The sequence below is a fragment of the Abramis brama genome (genome assembly GCF_963993115.1).
Source record: "Abramis brama genome assembly, chromosome: 3".
Classification (NCBI taxonomy): Eukaryota; Metazoa; Chordata; class Actinopteri; order Cypriniformes; family Leuciscidae; genus Abramis; species Abramis brama.
The window spans coordinates 30949279-30964011 of NC_139965.1; the positions used below are offsets into that span (position 1 = coordinate 30949279).

Here is a 14733-nt window from a genome sequence, read left to right on the forward strand (position 1 = left end):
AACTCTGATAATGATAACTAAAAAAGAAAAAATATTTCTCATGCCTCCTATAAAGAGATGACATACGTATCCTAGGGTTAATAAGGTGATCCGGCGTCTGCGTATTCCGGCGGAATGCACATTCGACAAGCGTTAACGAAACCATTAAGTTCTCGTCTTTTTTAAAGGAACTGCTTTTTAAACTTACTAATACATCAAGCGGTAGAATAAGATATATGTCCTTTAATAGCAAGGGTTGTTTTATGTTACCATTTATTCAGGTAGGCATTTGCGTTATTAGGCTGCAATGAGGCGTTTACCTTTTACATCACCTCAAGATGGCGTCACAGATCCATTTTCTCTCTGGCGTTCTCAAGGTCAAAGCGATCAAACATTGCAGCTTCATGCATTTCGATTACAGACGGCTCCATCTTTAGGCATGAGTGGAGAAGTCTTACAAATATTCCCAAAAGCAGTCGTAAGTAAGACCTTGCCTCGTGAAATTATATTAATGTTCAATCAGTATGTCATGCTTTAAATTATTTGTAGGCATAGGCCTAACACAGTCCTAGTCTGTACAGAGAATGTCTTTCTCCTCATCTTTCTTTCTTTTTTCATTGATGTTTCACAATGACAAATACCTATAGCCTAGGCATCTGTCCAAAGTATTTGTAGTGAAAGCATCAGAGAAGAGGCTTTTTTTCTGTTATTATAAGTCACAAAATGTGTAAAAGTGTAGAACAAACCAATGTTTCAATATGAATGTTATATTAAATTTTTTTCAACATAATGCACACATATTTGCACACAAGAGAGTAAAGTGTATTCCCAAAACTAGTGCGCATGCAGCTCCTGTGGTGGTACCAAGCAGCATCACAAAAATGTATACAGGCCTAGATATCAAATATGAAAATTTAATAAGTTAACGCCAAAGTCATGGGCTTGATTCCCAGGGAATGCATAAACTGATAAAATGCAATAGGTACAGGTTGATTTGGATTAAGGCGCCTGCCAAATGCATAAATAAAATAGCCTGTCTTATACATAACAACACTCCCACGTTTCATTCATCATTATTTTAAGAATCTTTCTATATTGTGTGTGAATATGAAGCTCTGCTACAGCACACCCAGTGTGTGAAGGTGAGTTCATGCAGCTCTGACGTAAAGGCTGACGTGCAGCCACTTTGGTGATGAAGGGGGTGGGCTGCAGTGACAGACTTCTTCTTATTGAGGAGGGGTTGCCAGACATCTAAGCCCCTCCCCTTTGATTACATCCCTTCTGTCTATGTCTGCCTCTCTTTCCTCCTCTCTCTCCCTTTTGCTCCGTCTGCCTGGCTGAGTTGGTTTCAGACAGTGCATCACACATGTGCCACCCTATGTCTCTAGTATCTCTCCACTCTCCTCCTCTCTCCTCCTCTCTCACCATGGAGGCACATCACTGAAGAGTGGATTGTTCCTCCTGTTTTCTCCTCTTCTCTCCTCTGCACTTCCTTCGGTGTGTTTGGGTGTCTGTTTATTGGTGGGAATGATCGTGTCTGCGACAGCGCTGTTGGGGGCTACGCTGGGTACCGTGTCTGGAGTGTTGACACTGTGTGGTCTCTCCCTGCTTTGTAAGAGCTGTAAGAAGGGAAAACTTGAGAAAGGGGACGAGACTGATCCAGAGAAAGCCAAACCCAGTATCCTGCATACTCTGACACAGGTAAGACTGACTCACTCACACACAGCCATGGACCAGCTATCAGATTTGACATTTAAATACATACAAAAGAAAGAGATTATTAAAAGAACAAAAAAAAAAACACTAACAGAGATGAGAGATGAAATGTTCTGACTCACCTGGATGGAAGGATGGAAGTGGTGCTTACATAACACAGGTTAGCTCTCTGAGGCAGAAACAGTGATAGCCTACTGTAGGCTACTAAAAAGGATTTATTTGCATGTATCAAAAGAACTCTGATCTCTGAATGATCCACAGGAAACATTATGATGCAAATATACTATATATTACATAGTAAATCAAATGTAATGGCCACTGTATCTGTCTACATGACACCTTATTTACTGGTGCATGGTAGGATCAGAAAAACTGGGGTGAGATGATTTGTGGATGGTGTTTTAATTACAGTTTTCATGATATATATGTATTGTAAATAAAGTTCATTCTGAGGAATGCTTGATACTTTCCTAATGAGGAGCAAAAGATGTTTCTTTAAGATACAAAGAGAAAGAGAGAAACCAGAGCCAAACTGTCTCTTTTTACAGCCCATTTTCTTCTGAATCTGCATCTTATGTGGTCATAAAAAATAGAATATAATTTCTATCTCTTCGAGGAAGAAATATTAACATAAGCAGAGCTGCAAATTAAAAGAGAAGGATGAAAATCAGCCATCAGTATTCTTAAATCTCTGATTGTGTCAAAGAACATTAAATTCATCCAGTAGCAGGCAGGTTTAGGACTGGTGAGGGACAAGCATGTTATTATTAGAATCTTCTCCAGAGTGCTTTTATAAGAGGTAATTAGTTTAGAAATGATGTGTACTGTCATTCATACACAAAAACACAGACAGAGATGCTTGTGCACACACATACTCACACACTGGTGTTGTTCGGTATCTGCTAAGCTTTCCCTGAAACAGTCTAGAGTCACGACTCACATAGCTGCACATACACAAATGATCATTCCTCTGTCATGCCGGGGGCTTTCCATGGACTTGAATTGGATTTATTTTGAGCTAATGATATTTCCTATCTCCCTTACTGAAATATTATATATTGAAGGTGTTCATAAAATGAAGGTGTTAATGTGCATAATTTCAAATTTTACTATCCTTTTGGGGACATTTGGTCATCACGATGTTGTCAAAACAAAATACAAAATTCATGAATCATCACATTGTTAAGTTCCAAAAAAAAAAAAAAAAAAAAAAATACAAATCTTCATATACAGGCCAGAATATGTATGTGTGAATTAAATAAATGTCAAATAACAAAATATCATAAAAGGGCCACACAGTCACATTCAAGAGAATGATGAACAGAAGAAGGGATTTGCTGCAGTCTTTTCTTCCAAATAAATGACACAATCCAGGTAAAACAGGACAGCTCGTACATAAACAATACAAGACAATACTAGACAAAGAACCAAGGGAACTATGGGCTATATATACACAGGGCAAACAAAGGGAGCTAAATGAAATGCAGGTGAAACTAATCAGTAACTATGGAAACAAACTGCTGGTAAGTCCATTTTAAAACAAGAATAGGTGGCAACAAATAATTTCTGAGGTTCAGTCTTCTGTAACATTGTTTGTTTCTTTGAATCTCCTGCGTTGTGCGCAACAGCCACAGACAACGTTACACCCACATCAAACCATTAGAACAGTGGCACAAATCCCTTTCGCTATTTGATTCCGTGACATTCCGCATTACACAGTAAATTCAATTTTTATGACTGGATACTGTAGATTTCCATCTTAAGTCTTTGAACCTCTTTTAAAGATATACCCAATTAAAATGTAAGCTGGGGCAGACAAGAGCATCAGTGGCAAATGCATGAGCAAAAACTGATCCTTAACTCGTTTTCTGATTTTGTCTAAAAGACCACCACAATGAAGACAGAATTTAAGTATCTAAGGATCATATGACTGTGTGTGCATGTATCAGTATATATTTAGTATTAAGGTCAGTTTCATATCGAATTGTAAAATAGGCGAGCACAGTCTCATTGCACCAGTATTTATTATTAATGATGAGGGGGCAGGGGAAGATAAGAATATCCTCTCTCGCTCCTTTCTCTGTGCACTATTTCAGCATGTTAACTGTCCACCTGGGGGAAATGGAGTATTCTGGTGTTGAGTTTTCATTCATGCATGTTTTTTCATACTCTAAGCCCTTTAGTGAAATGCCCCTGTCTCATATCTATGACATTGGATGGTGGTTAAAATCAAAGCAGAGTACTGTATAATGTAAGGTTTAAGTATGGTAGAATGATTGGAATTTATTTTTTGTTATCTTCAGTTCCTCTGGGATTTTTTTTTTTTTTTTTTTTTATTGGGTCAGTCTAGTTTTATTGAATATACTTTTTGGTTAAGATCAAGTATTACTGGAATGTTATTACTTGGCATGATCAATATTTTCCGAATATCCCATTATAATTTTAAGAAATTTCGGCCAATCATATTATTTCCCTGTAGCTCATCATTTTTATTTTCTCTCTCTTCTTCATGTACATGTTTTAGTTCAGTGTGCAGAAGTGCACCGAACCCATCCAGCCTCAAGCATCTTTGAAGTTCCCTAAAATCTACCGGCCCAAACCTTCTGTGACTTCTCAAGAGGTGATAAACTACAAAGAACATGGAGCTGCCAACGACATGTCTGCTGCCGAGCTCGACACCTGTAACCAGGCAACAGAACGTGAGGTCTTCTCCCTCCCGTGGCAAGGTAAGCATATGACAGCTAAAATATCACTGGTGGAGGCTTTGTGTGTGTGTGTGTGTGTGTGTGACTGCCTGGTTTCTCTGTGCATTCCAGTCCACTTGAAAATTTTGAATTGTGAACTATTAGTCATTTCACCCCTTAATGAATTTCACCCCTAACTGAAATTTCGGCCATTAACATTTTTGATGCTGTTAAAATCTGTACAGATTTTGCCCGGAGGCTATCGTTATACTTTCATACGCACACATTGGTCTGACTCATAGTGCAGCATCTATCACGATAAGTAAAGGTTACATACAACATTATAATTCATGATCAAGGCCCTCCTTTATGAGAAAGACTTAATTTTATCCACCCACTATGATGCAGAGAAAGAAAGAGATAAAGAGAAGTGAGTGCTATCTATCTCAAAGAATTTAACAACATGTTTGCTGTTGTTCTGAATGTCGTGCTGCATGTGCCGAGTTTATTGCTTTTATGGATTTTTACATTTTTGGTCACACTATTCCCATTTACATTGTCTATTTTTGATCTACCAATGAAAAACAGTTCCAGAAACTACATGTCTTCAAGCTTCTAACAAATGAATCATAAACGAATCGATGATATTAATTGAATCAGATGAGTAAATGATTCCATGACTCTCTTTAGAAAAGCTGTCACTTTCAAATAATTACTTACAAATGTAACCTACAGAAAGAGTCACTGAAAAATCCCCACCAATAATGCATACAAAAAGAGAAATTCCCAGGAGGATCAGAACTAACTATGGTCCATCATGTTGTACTGGATTTTAGTAAGAACCCTTCTCCTAAAATAGTCTTTATTTACTCAGAACTGAATCTACACTCCCATTTATTTCCTTTACATCAGCTTCCACAGATGAAACGCCCTGCACATCTGAGCAAACCGGTGCCATGACGACAAGTAGCTCTATCCTATATCCTAAACTGCACTTCTCCATTAGTCTACACAAAGAGAGTGGAGAGCTACACATCAGCATTGTAGAAGGTAACAAACATGCATCTACTCTACTGTTTCTAGAAAGATAGTGGGGCACCTGTGGATCGCAGGTGAATCTCAGGATATTGTGTAGCATCCCTTTGGTGATGATCATTTATGATAACTTTGATTGTATGATAACTTTTGTCGCCATACTATATCTTTGCGTGAAGAACAAATTAGTGTTGGTATTGACTAAAACTATTAAAAAGGATTGTTAATTGAAATAAAGCTGAAATAAAATAAAATAAGCATATTAGATGAAAAACTTTAAACTTTAAATTTATCTTAAAAAATAAAGTTTTTGAAGTTGAAGTACTAAAATGACCAAAACTAAAACTCAAATAAAAATAAACTAAATATAAATATATATTTTTTAAAAATGTATGAAAATAAGAAACGCACATAACCAAATTACTACAATTAAAATGAAAGCTGAAAATATAAAAAATAAAAATATAAAAAAAATTATATTTTTTTTATAAATACTATAGACCTTATGCGCCAGAGAAACAAGGGTGCAGCCATCTTTAGAATATTGTCTTTTAACTTCCGTTTTTGCGGTCGCTCTGTATATTTCTATGGCATTGCTGTCCAATAGCTTTTGAAGTGGATTTACTTAATGTAAAGTTAATGAAAGTTATCATGAGGACTAATGTTTAAAGCAGATGTCTTAACAAATGTCAGTCGACCAGGTAAGATTTTAAAACTAGTTAAAGTCAGAGAATATGACCATTATACACTATGCCATATTCTTAGAACTACAACTAGCCAAAATCTGAAGACTGACTCTGCCTTTGAAAAAAAAAAAAAAAAAAAAAAAAAAAAAGAAGCCTTACCAAACACATCACCTGAAGCTCTAAGAGGAGCAGTTTTAAGGTCACCAGAAGGTCACAGAACATGAGCAGATATCTGTAAAAAGCAGGCTTTGGTGTTGTAATTGTAATCCTCTTATGGCTCAGACAGGTGTGTTGTGTTTTTAGTGTCACTGTACAGCGTTTTTGGTCTGCTTTTGAGGCTGGACCAGAGGGAGGATTTGATATTCAAAACTCTCTGTGATTAAACCGATGTTTGAGAGAAATAAAAGCCTCTTTCAGGCAGCTTAAAGCCTCTTAGTCACATAATTACCATTTCAATAGTTGCAGCCATGATTGATATGCATCATTATCTGTAATGAGAGTAAATCTGCTTTAAACTCAAAACCTCTATTCTGCACATCCAAAGAGGAAAGAGAGAGATGATCAGTCATGCTGGTTGAGATGTAGAAAGGAATGAAAAGTGAGGAGTTATGAAAAAGAGATATGCTTGGTGCCGCTGAGGTTTGGAGCAGCTTCATGTGGCTCAATTTGTCATCCTGTTCCTTGTTATAATATGACTCATATTCTCCTTTTTTCCGCAGCGGAGAATATATCAGTGGATGCAGGATGTGAGGGTTATATTTCAGGGTGTGTGAGTGTCTCTGAAGAGCAGAAGCACGCGCAGACAGCAGTCCACAAGCTCGCAGCACATGTGCAGTGGGAAGAGGAGCTGGTGTTCGCCCTCCCTGTGGAGGGCACAGAAGACATGGATGGTCTAGATGGAGAAGTGGCCCTCTCCCTTCACTGCTGTGATCGATTCTCCCATAATTCTACTCTGGGCACGATGCGCTTTAAGCTGGCTGATGTGAGCATGATGTTGGACGCTGACTGCTGGGTTGACTTACAGCCACCCAAACAGGTGAGGAACATTGCTTACAAATGTGCACAAGTTAAATCTTAATGAGGACCTATTATGTTTTTTTTTTTTACATTTTCAACTATGTGTAATGTTGCTGTTTGAGCATGAAAAAGGTCTGCAAAGTAACAAAGAACAAAGTCCACTCCAACGGGAGTTATTCTCTATATCAGTAAGCACTGTTTCTGAACTCCCTGAAACACCTCGATTGTAGTTTTCTTCCAGGAATTTACGTCACAGTATTCCTCATTCAAATATTTCCTGCCCAAGGCATATGCAAAAAAAGGGGGCGAAGCCTGATTTTGCTTTAATAGCGTGTTGAAACTCACAGTTATGGTAAGGGCGTGGCATTTCCAAAACATGCTGGAAGCAGTTGACCAATCAGACCACATTGAGCTTTTCGGAAGCAGGGGTTTCACAGATTGAAATTGCATACTTCCCTACTATATAGTCGGCGAAAAACGTCTAGGTTACTAATGTAACCCCCCTGAAGGAGGGAACGGAGACGTTACGTCGGACTGACGTCATGGGGTCCCTATGGAAAGCGCCATGGCCACTGAACTGTGTTACAAGTGTTGGAGACGCAGATGCTGGCAAGCTGCCGCGTGCCCTTTTGGCAAACTGCTCTCACAAAGTCGTAACCTACCCAGCACACCATCATGTAAGCCCAAAGGATAGTCCTCCATACCAAGCGGGATGGAAGGGACAGGGTTTACTGTGGGGGCGGTCGAAGCTGCTGTTCCTACCCCAGGGAAGAGTGCTTCGGAACTCAATTTCCGTTTTTTCAGCCATGACCAAAATGCTGGGGAACCATGCCCAAACCCAAAGGAAGGGAACGCCGACGTTCGTCTGTTATAGGACAACTTAGTTTGAATAAAATTAATATTTGTGTAGTGTTCAATGTTGTTATCAATAGAGATACGCGGATGGGGTATTAGTTCATCCGCAACCGCATCACAAAACTCATCATCCGCACCAACGTTTTTTGACCAGATTTCAAAGCCGCACCCGCCCGCCATCCGCTGAGTGTTTTGTGGTCTATGGACGATGCAATGCTCTGCTGATGCGAGCCGCAAGAAAGTCCTTGTCTGTTCTAGAATGGATGCAGCAAAGATATTTAATGCTAATGTATGAGGCATAGACCTACGCTGAGTTTCATTAATTTACGATGATATGCGCTCTAGTTCAACTTCACAATGCAAGTGAATAATGCGGCGCATCGGAGCCTCCATGTCACGGTTATATTGTCTCCTATATTTGTACAAAACGAAATTCACTTTAAAGAAAGATTTTCTACAAAGCAAAACTTAATGAAGTGGTAAAATCATGTCTGACGATTTACAAAACAAAACTTCATTAAGTGGTAAAAACCATGTCTCCCGACTTCAAATGTTCATTGCTAATGTTTATTATTGCAAATGTTTTTCATTAGTTTAATAAATCTCATAATGATGGCACATCACTATATCATAGCTTCTATTTCTATCTCAAATGATTGGCGGTCGGTCAGGGGGTACTTGGCAAAGAATCAAATACAGTTGGAAACGACGTAGACCATTAATAACACAGACTGTTAACAATTGTTTTTAATTAGTATTTAAACATTCTCTATGATAAAAAATGTTTGTAAAAAATATTTTAATAACACGGTTTTGGCGGTTATAGAGTTCATGCTTATGACGTTCAGCTAATGACGGTGTAATAGAGTAATAGAGTTCAGCTAATGACGGTGTTCAACTATAACCGTCGGTCTCACGGTTATATACTAACCGTCACACCCCTACCTGGGATGATTTAACCTCCTGGCGCCTCTCAGGAACTTGATGACCAGGTCGTGCTTTCCCAGTGACCTGCCATCAACAGCATTGTGATGTGCTGCGATGGCGGCGACATACACCTTCAAGGTGGAGAAGGATAGCCTCCTCTGAAAGCCCTGTTGAAGGAAGGAAAGCACAGAGCCGATCAAGCATTTCTTGGGGTCTTCCCGCCTGGAAGAACACCACTTAGTGAACAGACTCCACTCCACTTCAAAGCATAAGCGTGCCTCGTAGAGGGGGCTCTAGCTGAAATGATCGTGTAAACTACCGCTGGAGGTAGGTCACTTAAGACCTCTGTCATATGGTGCCCCGTCCCTGAGAAAGCAGGTCCTTCCTCAGGGGAATCCACCAGGGAGGGACTGTCGCGAGGAACATCAGTTCTGGGAACCAGGTCAGGTTGGGCCAGTACGGTGCAACTAACAACACCTGCTATTCGTCCTCCTTGACCTTTCACCGCGTTTGTGCAAGAAGGCTCACTGGGGGAAACGCAAACGCATCAGTTCCAAGGGTACCCTCGGTCAGGGAATAGATCAACTGGCAGTGGGACGTGTCCGGGGGGGGGGGGCAAATAGATCTACCTGTGCGGTCCCGAAGCACCTCCAAATCAGCTGGACCACCTGTGGATGGAGTCTCCATTCTCCCGGGAACGTGAGCTGTAGTGAGAGCACGTCAGCCGCACGATTCAGCTTGCCTGGAATAAAAATGGCATGCAGAACCCCGGCTCAGAACTACCCTCATCCATTGAGCGCTTTGGCCTGCAGGATGGCCATTGCATGCAAGGTGGAGACGGTCTATCCAGCGGCACTGTGAGGCTTAGCAGCCAGAGCTGCCATCATCTCACAGGCGCTGGATGGGAGCCACTCAGATTCAGAGTTGCATTTTTTGTTTTTTGAACATTCAAGCATGAAAAACTATTCTAGTAGACCCCAAAAACAAATTCAAGACTTTGTAAAAGAGCATAATATGGCCATTGCACATTTAGAACTTTGAAATTCGGCTTCATGATACAGTCAATATGAACTTTGTCAGCTGGTCATTATCACAAAATAAACCTCATCAGTGTGAGTCATTCTTTAATTAGAGTGGCAAATGAGAGGCAGAATTTGTAATGTACAGTATATATATATTAAATAACATTTATTGGTATGTATTTAAAATGTTTAATATATATTCAGTAAAAATGAAGCTTAAGGACATTTTGATAAATTTAATTAATTTTAATTAAACACAATACGCACTTGTAACTATTTATTTCTGTGCTGTGGTGTTACCACTATTTCCACCAAGAGAGGCAGTAACACCACAGACAAATTAGTACAAATCCAGCCTTTTGTAAAATGGAGTCTGTCATCATGATAGTTTAAAGAGCATGGGACATTTTGGAAATAAGACTTTATTTATCAAAATATAGATTAAAATATGTAAAATCCGGACGTTGCCAAAGCAAACATAATACACATATGCAAACATTTTATGATTTATTGGTATTTAAAGTTTATTTCAACTGTTGCAAAGTAGACACTTTGCAAGAATGACCCAAATATGTACCCGCTAAATCCCATTTGACCAACCAGAATAGAGTATTTCAGAGGGCTATGTAATAAATAGGAATTTAAACATAAATAATTAAATCACATTAGTGTGGACAATGACTATGAGTGTACATAATTATAACTGATTTATATTTATTGGACTTTAAAAAGTGTTCATCCTATTCCTGACTGAGAACTTGTGTGCAAGTGTATGACATATATTTGTAGGCAGAGAGTTGAAAAAAGTCAGCCAGGCAATCATGCTGGAGTTCTGTGTTGGAATGTTACTGATGAGTGAAAACATATTAAAACATATAAACACTAAAACATATACAGTACAGCAATAGAGGTAATATACTTTTGACACACTTTTCAATTGTCATGGTCACACACTTGGTGTGAGATGAAGATTTTATTATGGGATGCTTACTGTGTTTGTATTTCTACAGGAGCACATATTGACAGTTTAGAAAGAGCTCAGACATTTCTTTTGGACTTCCACATATGTGCAGGTTACTGCGCATAAGAGGTGGTAGGAGAATAGATCTGAGTGTATTTTAGGATACTGTACTCCCTCCATACCTTGTTTGTTTAAAATCAGTCTCGTGGGTCCCAACTCATAGATTTAAACACACACATAAACAAACACACGCATGCATTCCACCCCCACTGCTGTGCTATCTGTTGATGTCATAGACCTCCAGAGCAGGAGATCTTTATCTGCGTCATCACACCTCCCAGAGGAGATCTGCTTCTAACAGATACACACACACAGACATGCCAGGAATTACTAACTACCATTGGACTGCAGAGAGGATGAAAGAGAGGGAGAAAGGGAGAGAGAGCGGTAGTAATGCCTGAGCGGGCCTAGAGGTATTTGTGTGTGTGTGTTTGTTTGCATGTACAGTATGTAACGTGTCAGGGATGAAGAGGATGACGCAGGTTGAACTGGGCAATGAGCACTCACACACATAATGTATTTGTTCAGATACGACAAGATGTTCACACTTTATTATTGTGTGTACTCTTATTTATCATGATTCATGTTTGATTATTCAGGATAGGGCTTTGGTTTATGATGCCTAAGATGCTAATATGACTATGAATAATGATTGCATACCTTAAAGCTTTCCATGTTGTTCGGTTGAATAATATTTATCAGTATTATTTGTCACTGTGTTCATCGCCACTGCACTGGAGTAATATCAAACACAACGGTTTGATTAATCCAATCTTGTCAGACCTGAATCAAAAGCACCAGATTATATTTCAGTAAAATGTCATGTTCTGCTCATGCAGCTGATTAAGTGGGGCTAACTGAAGGCAGAGGCAGATTTGAAAAAGGTCATGATGGTTATGAAATACCATAATTCAGAGTGTTTAATCAGAGGGCTTTGCTGACAAATTGACAATTTAAAATGACCACCTTTTGCCCTGAGAGAGGAACTGGTCACATTCAGTCTGCTTCATAAATTACTAAAACATTTGCATGAAATGATTCTTTATGCAATCAAAAGTCAAGTTCATTAACCCTGCAAGAAGAAATTATGATTGTGCAAATTCTAAAATCTCTTTTTATGTGAACACAGAGTTAAAAAGTAAAATTGCCTGACACAAAAATGTATTTTAACGTTAATTATTTTATTCAAAAACTTTTACCCAAGAAGCATTTCAAGACTTTCAACCCAAAGTTTTCTTTTTCAGCAGGAAGTGACATCATCAGCTGGAGAGCTACTATTGTCGCTCAGTTATCTGCCAGCAGCCAATAGACTTGGGGTGGTAGTAATGAAGGCTAGAGGACTTCAGTCAGACAAACTGAAAGACAACATAGGTATTTACCACAAACATACCATCATAACGACACTCAAATCAATGTGAAAAATAAAATTTATTCCAAATCAACTATTAAGATGGATGTGAAAAAGAGATTCAGCAGTTCAATAATAAACTACTGGTCAATATTTGGATTAATAATTTTGAATGTTTTTGAAAGTCACCAAGGCTGCATTTATTTAATCAAAAATACAGTAAAATCAGTAATATTGTGAAACATTATTACAAATTAATAGAACTTCCACTTAAGGCTGCTGAAAACTTTGCCATCACAGGAAATTACATGGATTATATTATATGGATAAATTATATGGATAAAATATATCCATATAGCAGTTCTTTTAAATTGTAATAATGTTTCACAATATAACTGATTTTACTGAATGTTTGATAAAAAATAAATGCAAAAACATTCTTTCTTATTCCAAACGTTTGACCGGTAGTGTGCATGTACACACATTAAATATATCCATCAATTTTCCAAACCGCTTGTCCTAAATAAATCCATACAGTACAATATTAATGTCAATATTTTAGGTGTAATAAAGAGAGTACTGTACCTGTATGTTCTCTGATAGATCTATCAGTAAAGTTGACCTTGAAACATCAAAATGCCAAGCTGAAGAAGAAGCAGACGCGGAGAGTGAAGCACAAGATGAATCCGGTCTGGAACGAGATGATGATGTTGGAGCTACCCAGTGAGCTACTGGCTAAATCCAGCGTGGATTTGGAGGTACTGAACCTGGCCAGTCCCGGGACCCTGCACCCCCTGGGCCGCTGCATGCTGGGGCTCCACACCTCCGGCACCGGCCTACAGCACTGGAATCAGATGCTAGATAATCCACGCAAGCAAATTGCAATGTGGCATCCTCTATACACCTAAGAATGTTAATATTCTCCAAACCACCACCTATACGCAATGTCCTTGGGTTTTTACAATAGTACTCTATTCCTGTGCAAAAATATGTAGTTCTCCAATATACTAAATATTTAAGTAGATTTAATGAATGAACCCAGCTGTTATCATTTCGTAATATGAAACTAACTTCTCTGCAGGTAAAGGCTAAACTACTTGTTACACAGTAGTTTAGAGTATTTTAATGTAAGCAGTGCTGCATTTAACTTTGGTGTTGTTATTAATGTGTGTTTAAAATACTCAATGCTGTTTTAAACTGGTCCGAGTTGGAGCCATCCTGAAATTAGTCTAATGTGGTTGGAACACTTAGAGAGACACCAAAACATTCAAACATATTTCATTTTTAAGATTAATATCAAACATTTTTGTTTTCCTGTTATTATGGATCCTCTTCGTCCCACTGTCACAGCTGGAATGATGGAGCCATGCTCACTAACTGTAGATTGTGGCTAGTATATTTACAGTAGTAACGCACTAATTAAATAAATATACAGGGTCTCAATACGGCAGCTTTGCTCTTCTCAAGATGCACGCATACAGAAATAAATGTAAATGTATCACTGTCTTCTAATTATATATATATATATATATATATATATATATATATATATATATATATATAGGCCTATATTATTATTATTATTTTTTTTTTTATTTAAATATATATAAATAGCAGGAAATCTATACTATTATTTCACTTATCGGGCTACAGATCCTGATGTTGTAAAATGTTGACATTTTGTCTCATTAAAGGGATAGTTCACCCAAAAATGAAAATTCTGTCATCATTTACTCACCCTCATGTTGTTCCAAACCTGTATAAATTTCTTTCACAAAAACACAAAAGAAGATATTTTGAAGAATATGGGTAACCAAACAGTTGATGGGCCCCACTGACTTCCATAGTATCGAGAAAAAAAATACTATGGAAGTTAATCAGGCCCATCAACTGTTTGGTTACCCATATTCTTCAAAATATCTTCTATTGCCCTGTTTTATTCCAGAAATGTATTTGTGTTTTACCAGGAGTGCACATTCTACAGATTACATGCCTAACAACTGACGTTAATAACAGAAATTTTTAGGCCTCTTAAACACAAATACTAACCACAACTGCTTCACTAACCAATGCATCCAAATGCCACTAAAACAAATTGCATGCATCACATTTTAAGCTTCTTGGAAGGAATGCATATTTTGTGCTAAAACCAACACAGTAGTCATTCAACCACATGGCAAATCAAATCACTCAGCTGTATATGTTTGTTGTACATCTCAAATTGCCCGTCCGTCATCTTTTTGGTGCAATCGTTATCGGATTTACATCATTTACAAAAGAGGGATCACTGTTAATCACTGAAATCTGATCCATCTGTATGACTTGCTGCGTAACACTCTTGATTTCATACAGACAAAAATGTATTTCTATTTTTTAACCCACAGATATGCTTGAAACAAATAACCTTATGTTGGAGTGAAATAAAAACTCTTCTCAAAATGTG

The 14733-nt window shown here is 38.2% G+C and overlaps 1 protein-coding gene across 2 annotated transcripts; it reads left to right on the forward strand.

The window, feature by feature from the left end:
* The first annotated feature begins 774 nt into the window (after nucleotides 1-774).
* Nucleotides 775-14733, forward strand: syt13 (synaptotagmin XIII). 2 transcript variants are annotated; one of them, XM_084107916.1, is made up of 6 exons: nucleotides 775-1680; nucleotides 4220-4421; nucleotides 5292-5429; nucleotides 6820-7136; nucleotides 12190-12313; nucleotides 12894-14733. In XM_084107916.1, the coding sequence occupies exons 1-6, from the start codon at nucleotides 1507-1509 to the stop codon at nucleotides 13196-13198; spliced, it is 1260 nt and encodes a 419-aa protein (XP_083964042.1). In that variant the 5' UTR covers nucleotides 775-1506; the 3' UTR covers nucleotides 13199-14733. The 2 variants fall into 2 exon arrangements, with proteins under 2 accessions (XP_083964042.1, XP_083964041.1); XM_084107915.1 differs by having other exon boundaries at nucleotides 790-1680; nucleotides 12187-12313.

Excerpts from the sequence above, each read along its gene's own strand:
- syt13 (XM_084107915.1), top strand. The coding sequence starts at position 1,507 with ATGATCGTGTCTGCGACAGCGCTGTTGGGGGCTACGCTGGGTACCGTG. Across the intron at positions 5,430-6,819 it reads ACACATCAGCATTGTAGAAG|CGGAGAATATATCAGTGGAT; the intron begins GTAACAAACATG and ends TTTTTTCCGCAG. Across the intron at positions 12,314-12,893 it reads CAAACTGAAAGACAACATAG|ATCTATCAGTAAAGTTGACC; the intron begins GTATTTACCACA and ends GTTCTCTGATAG.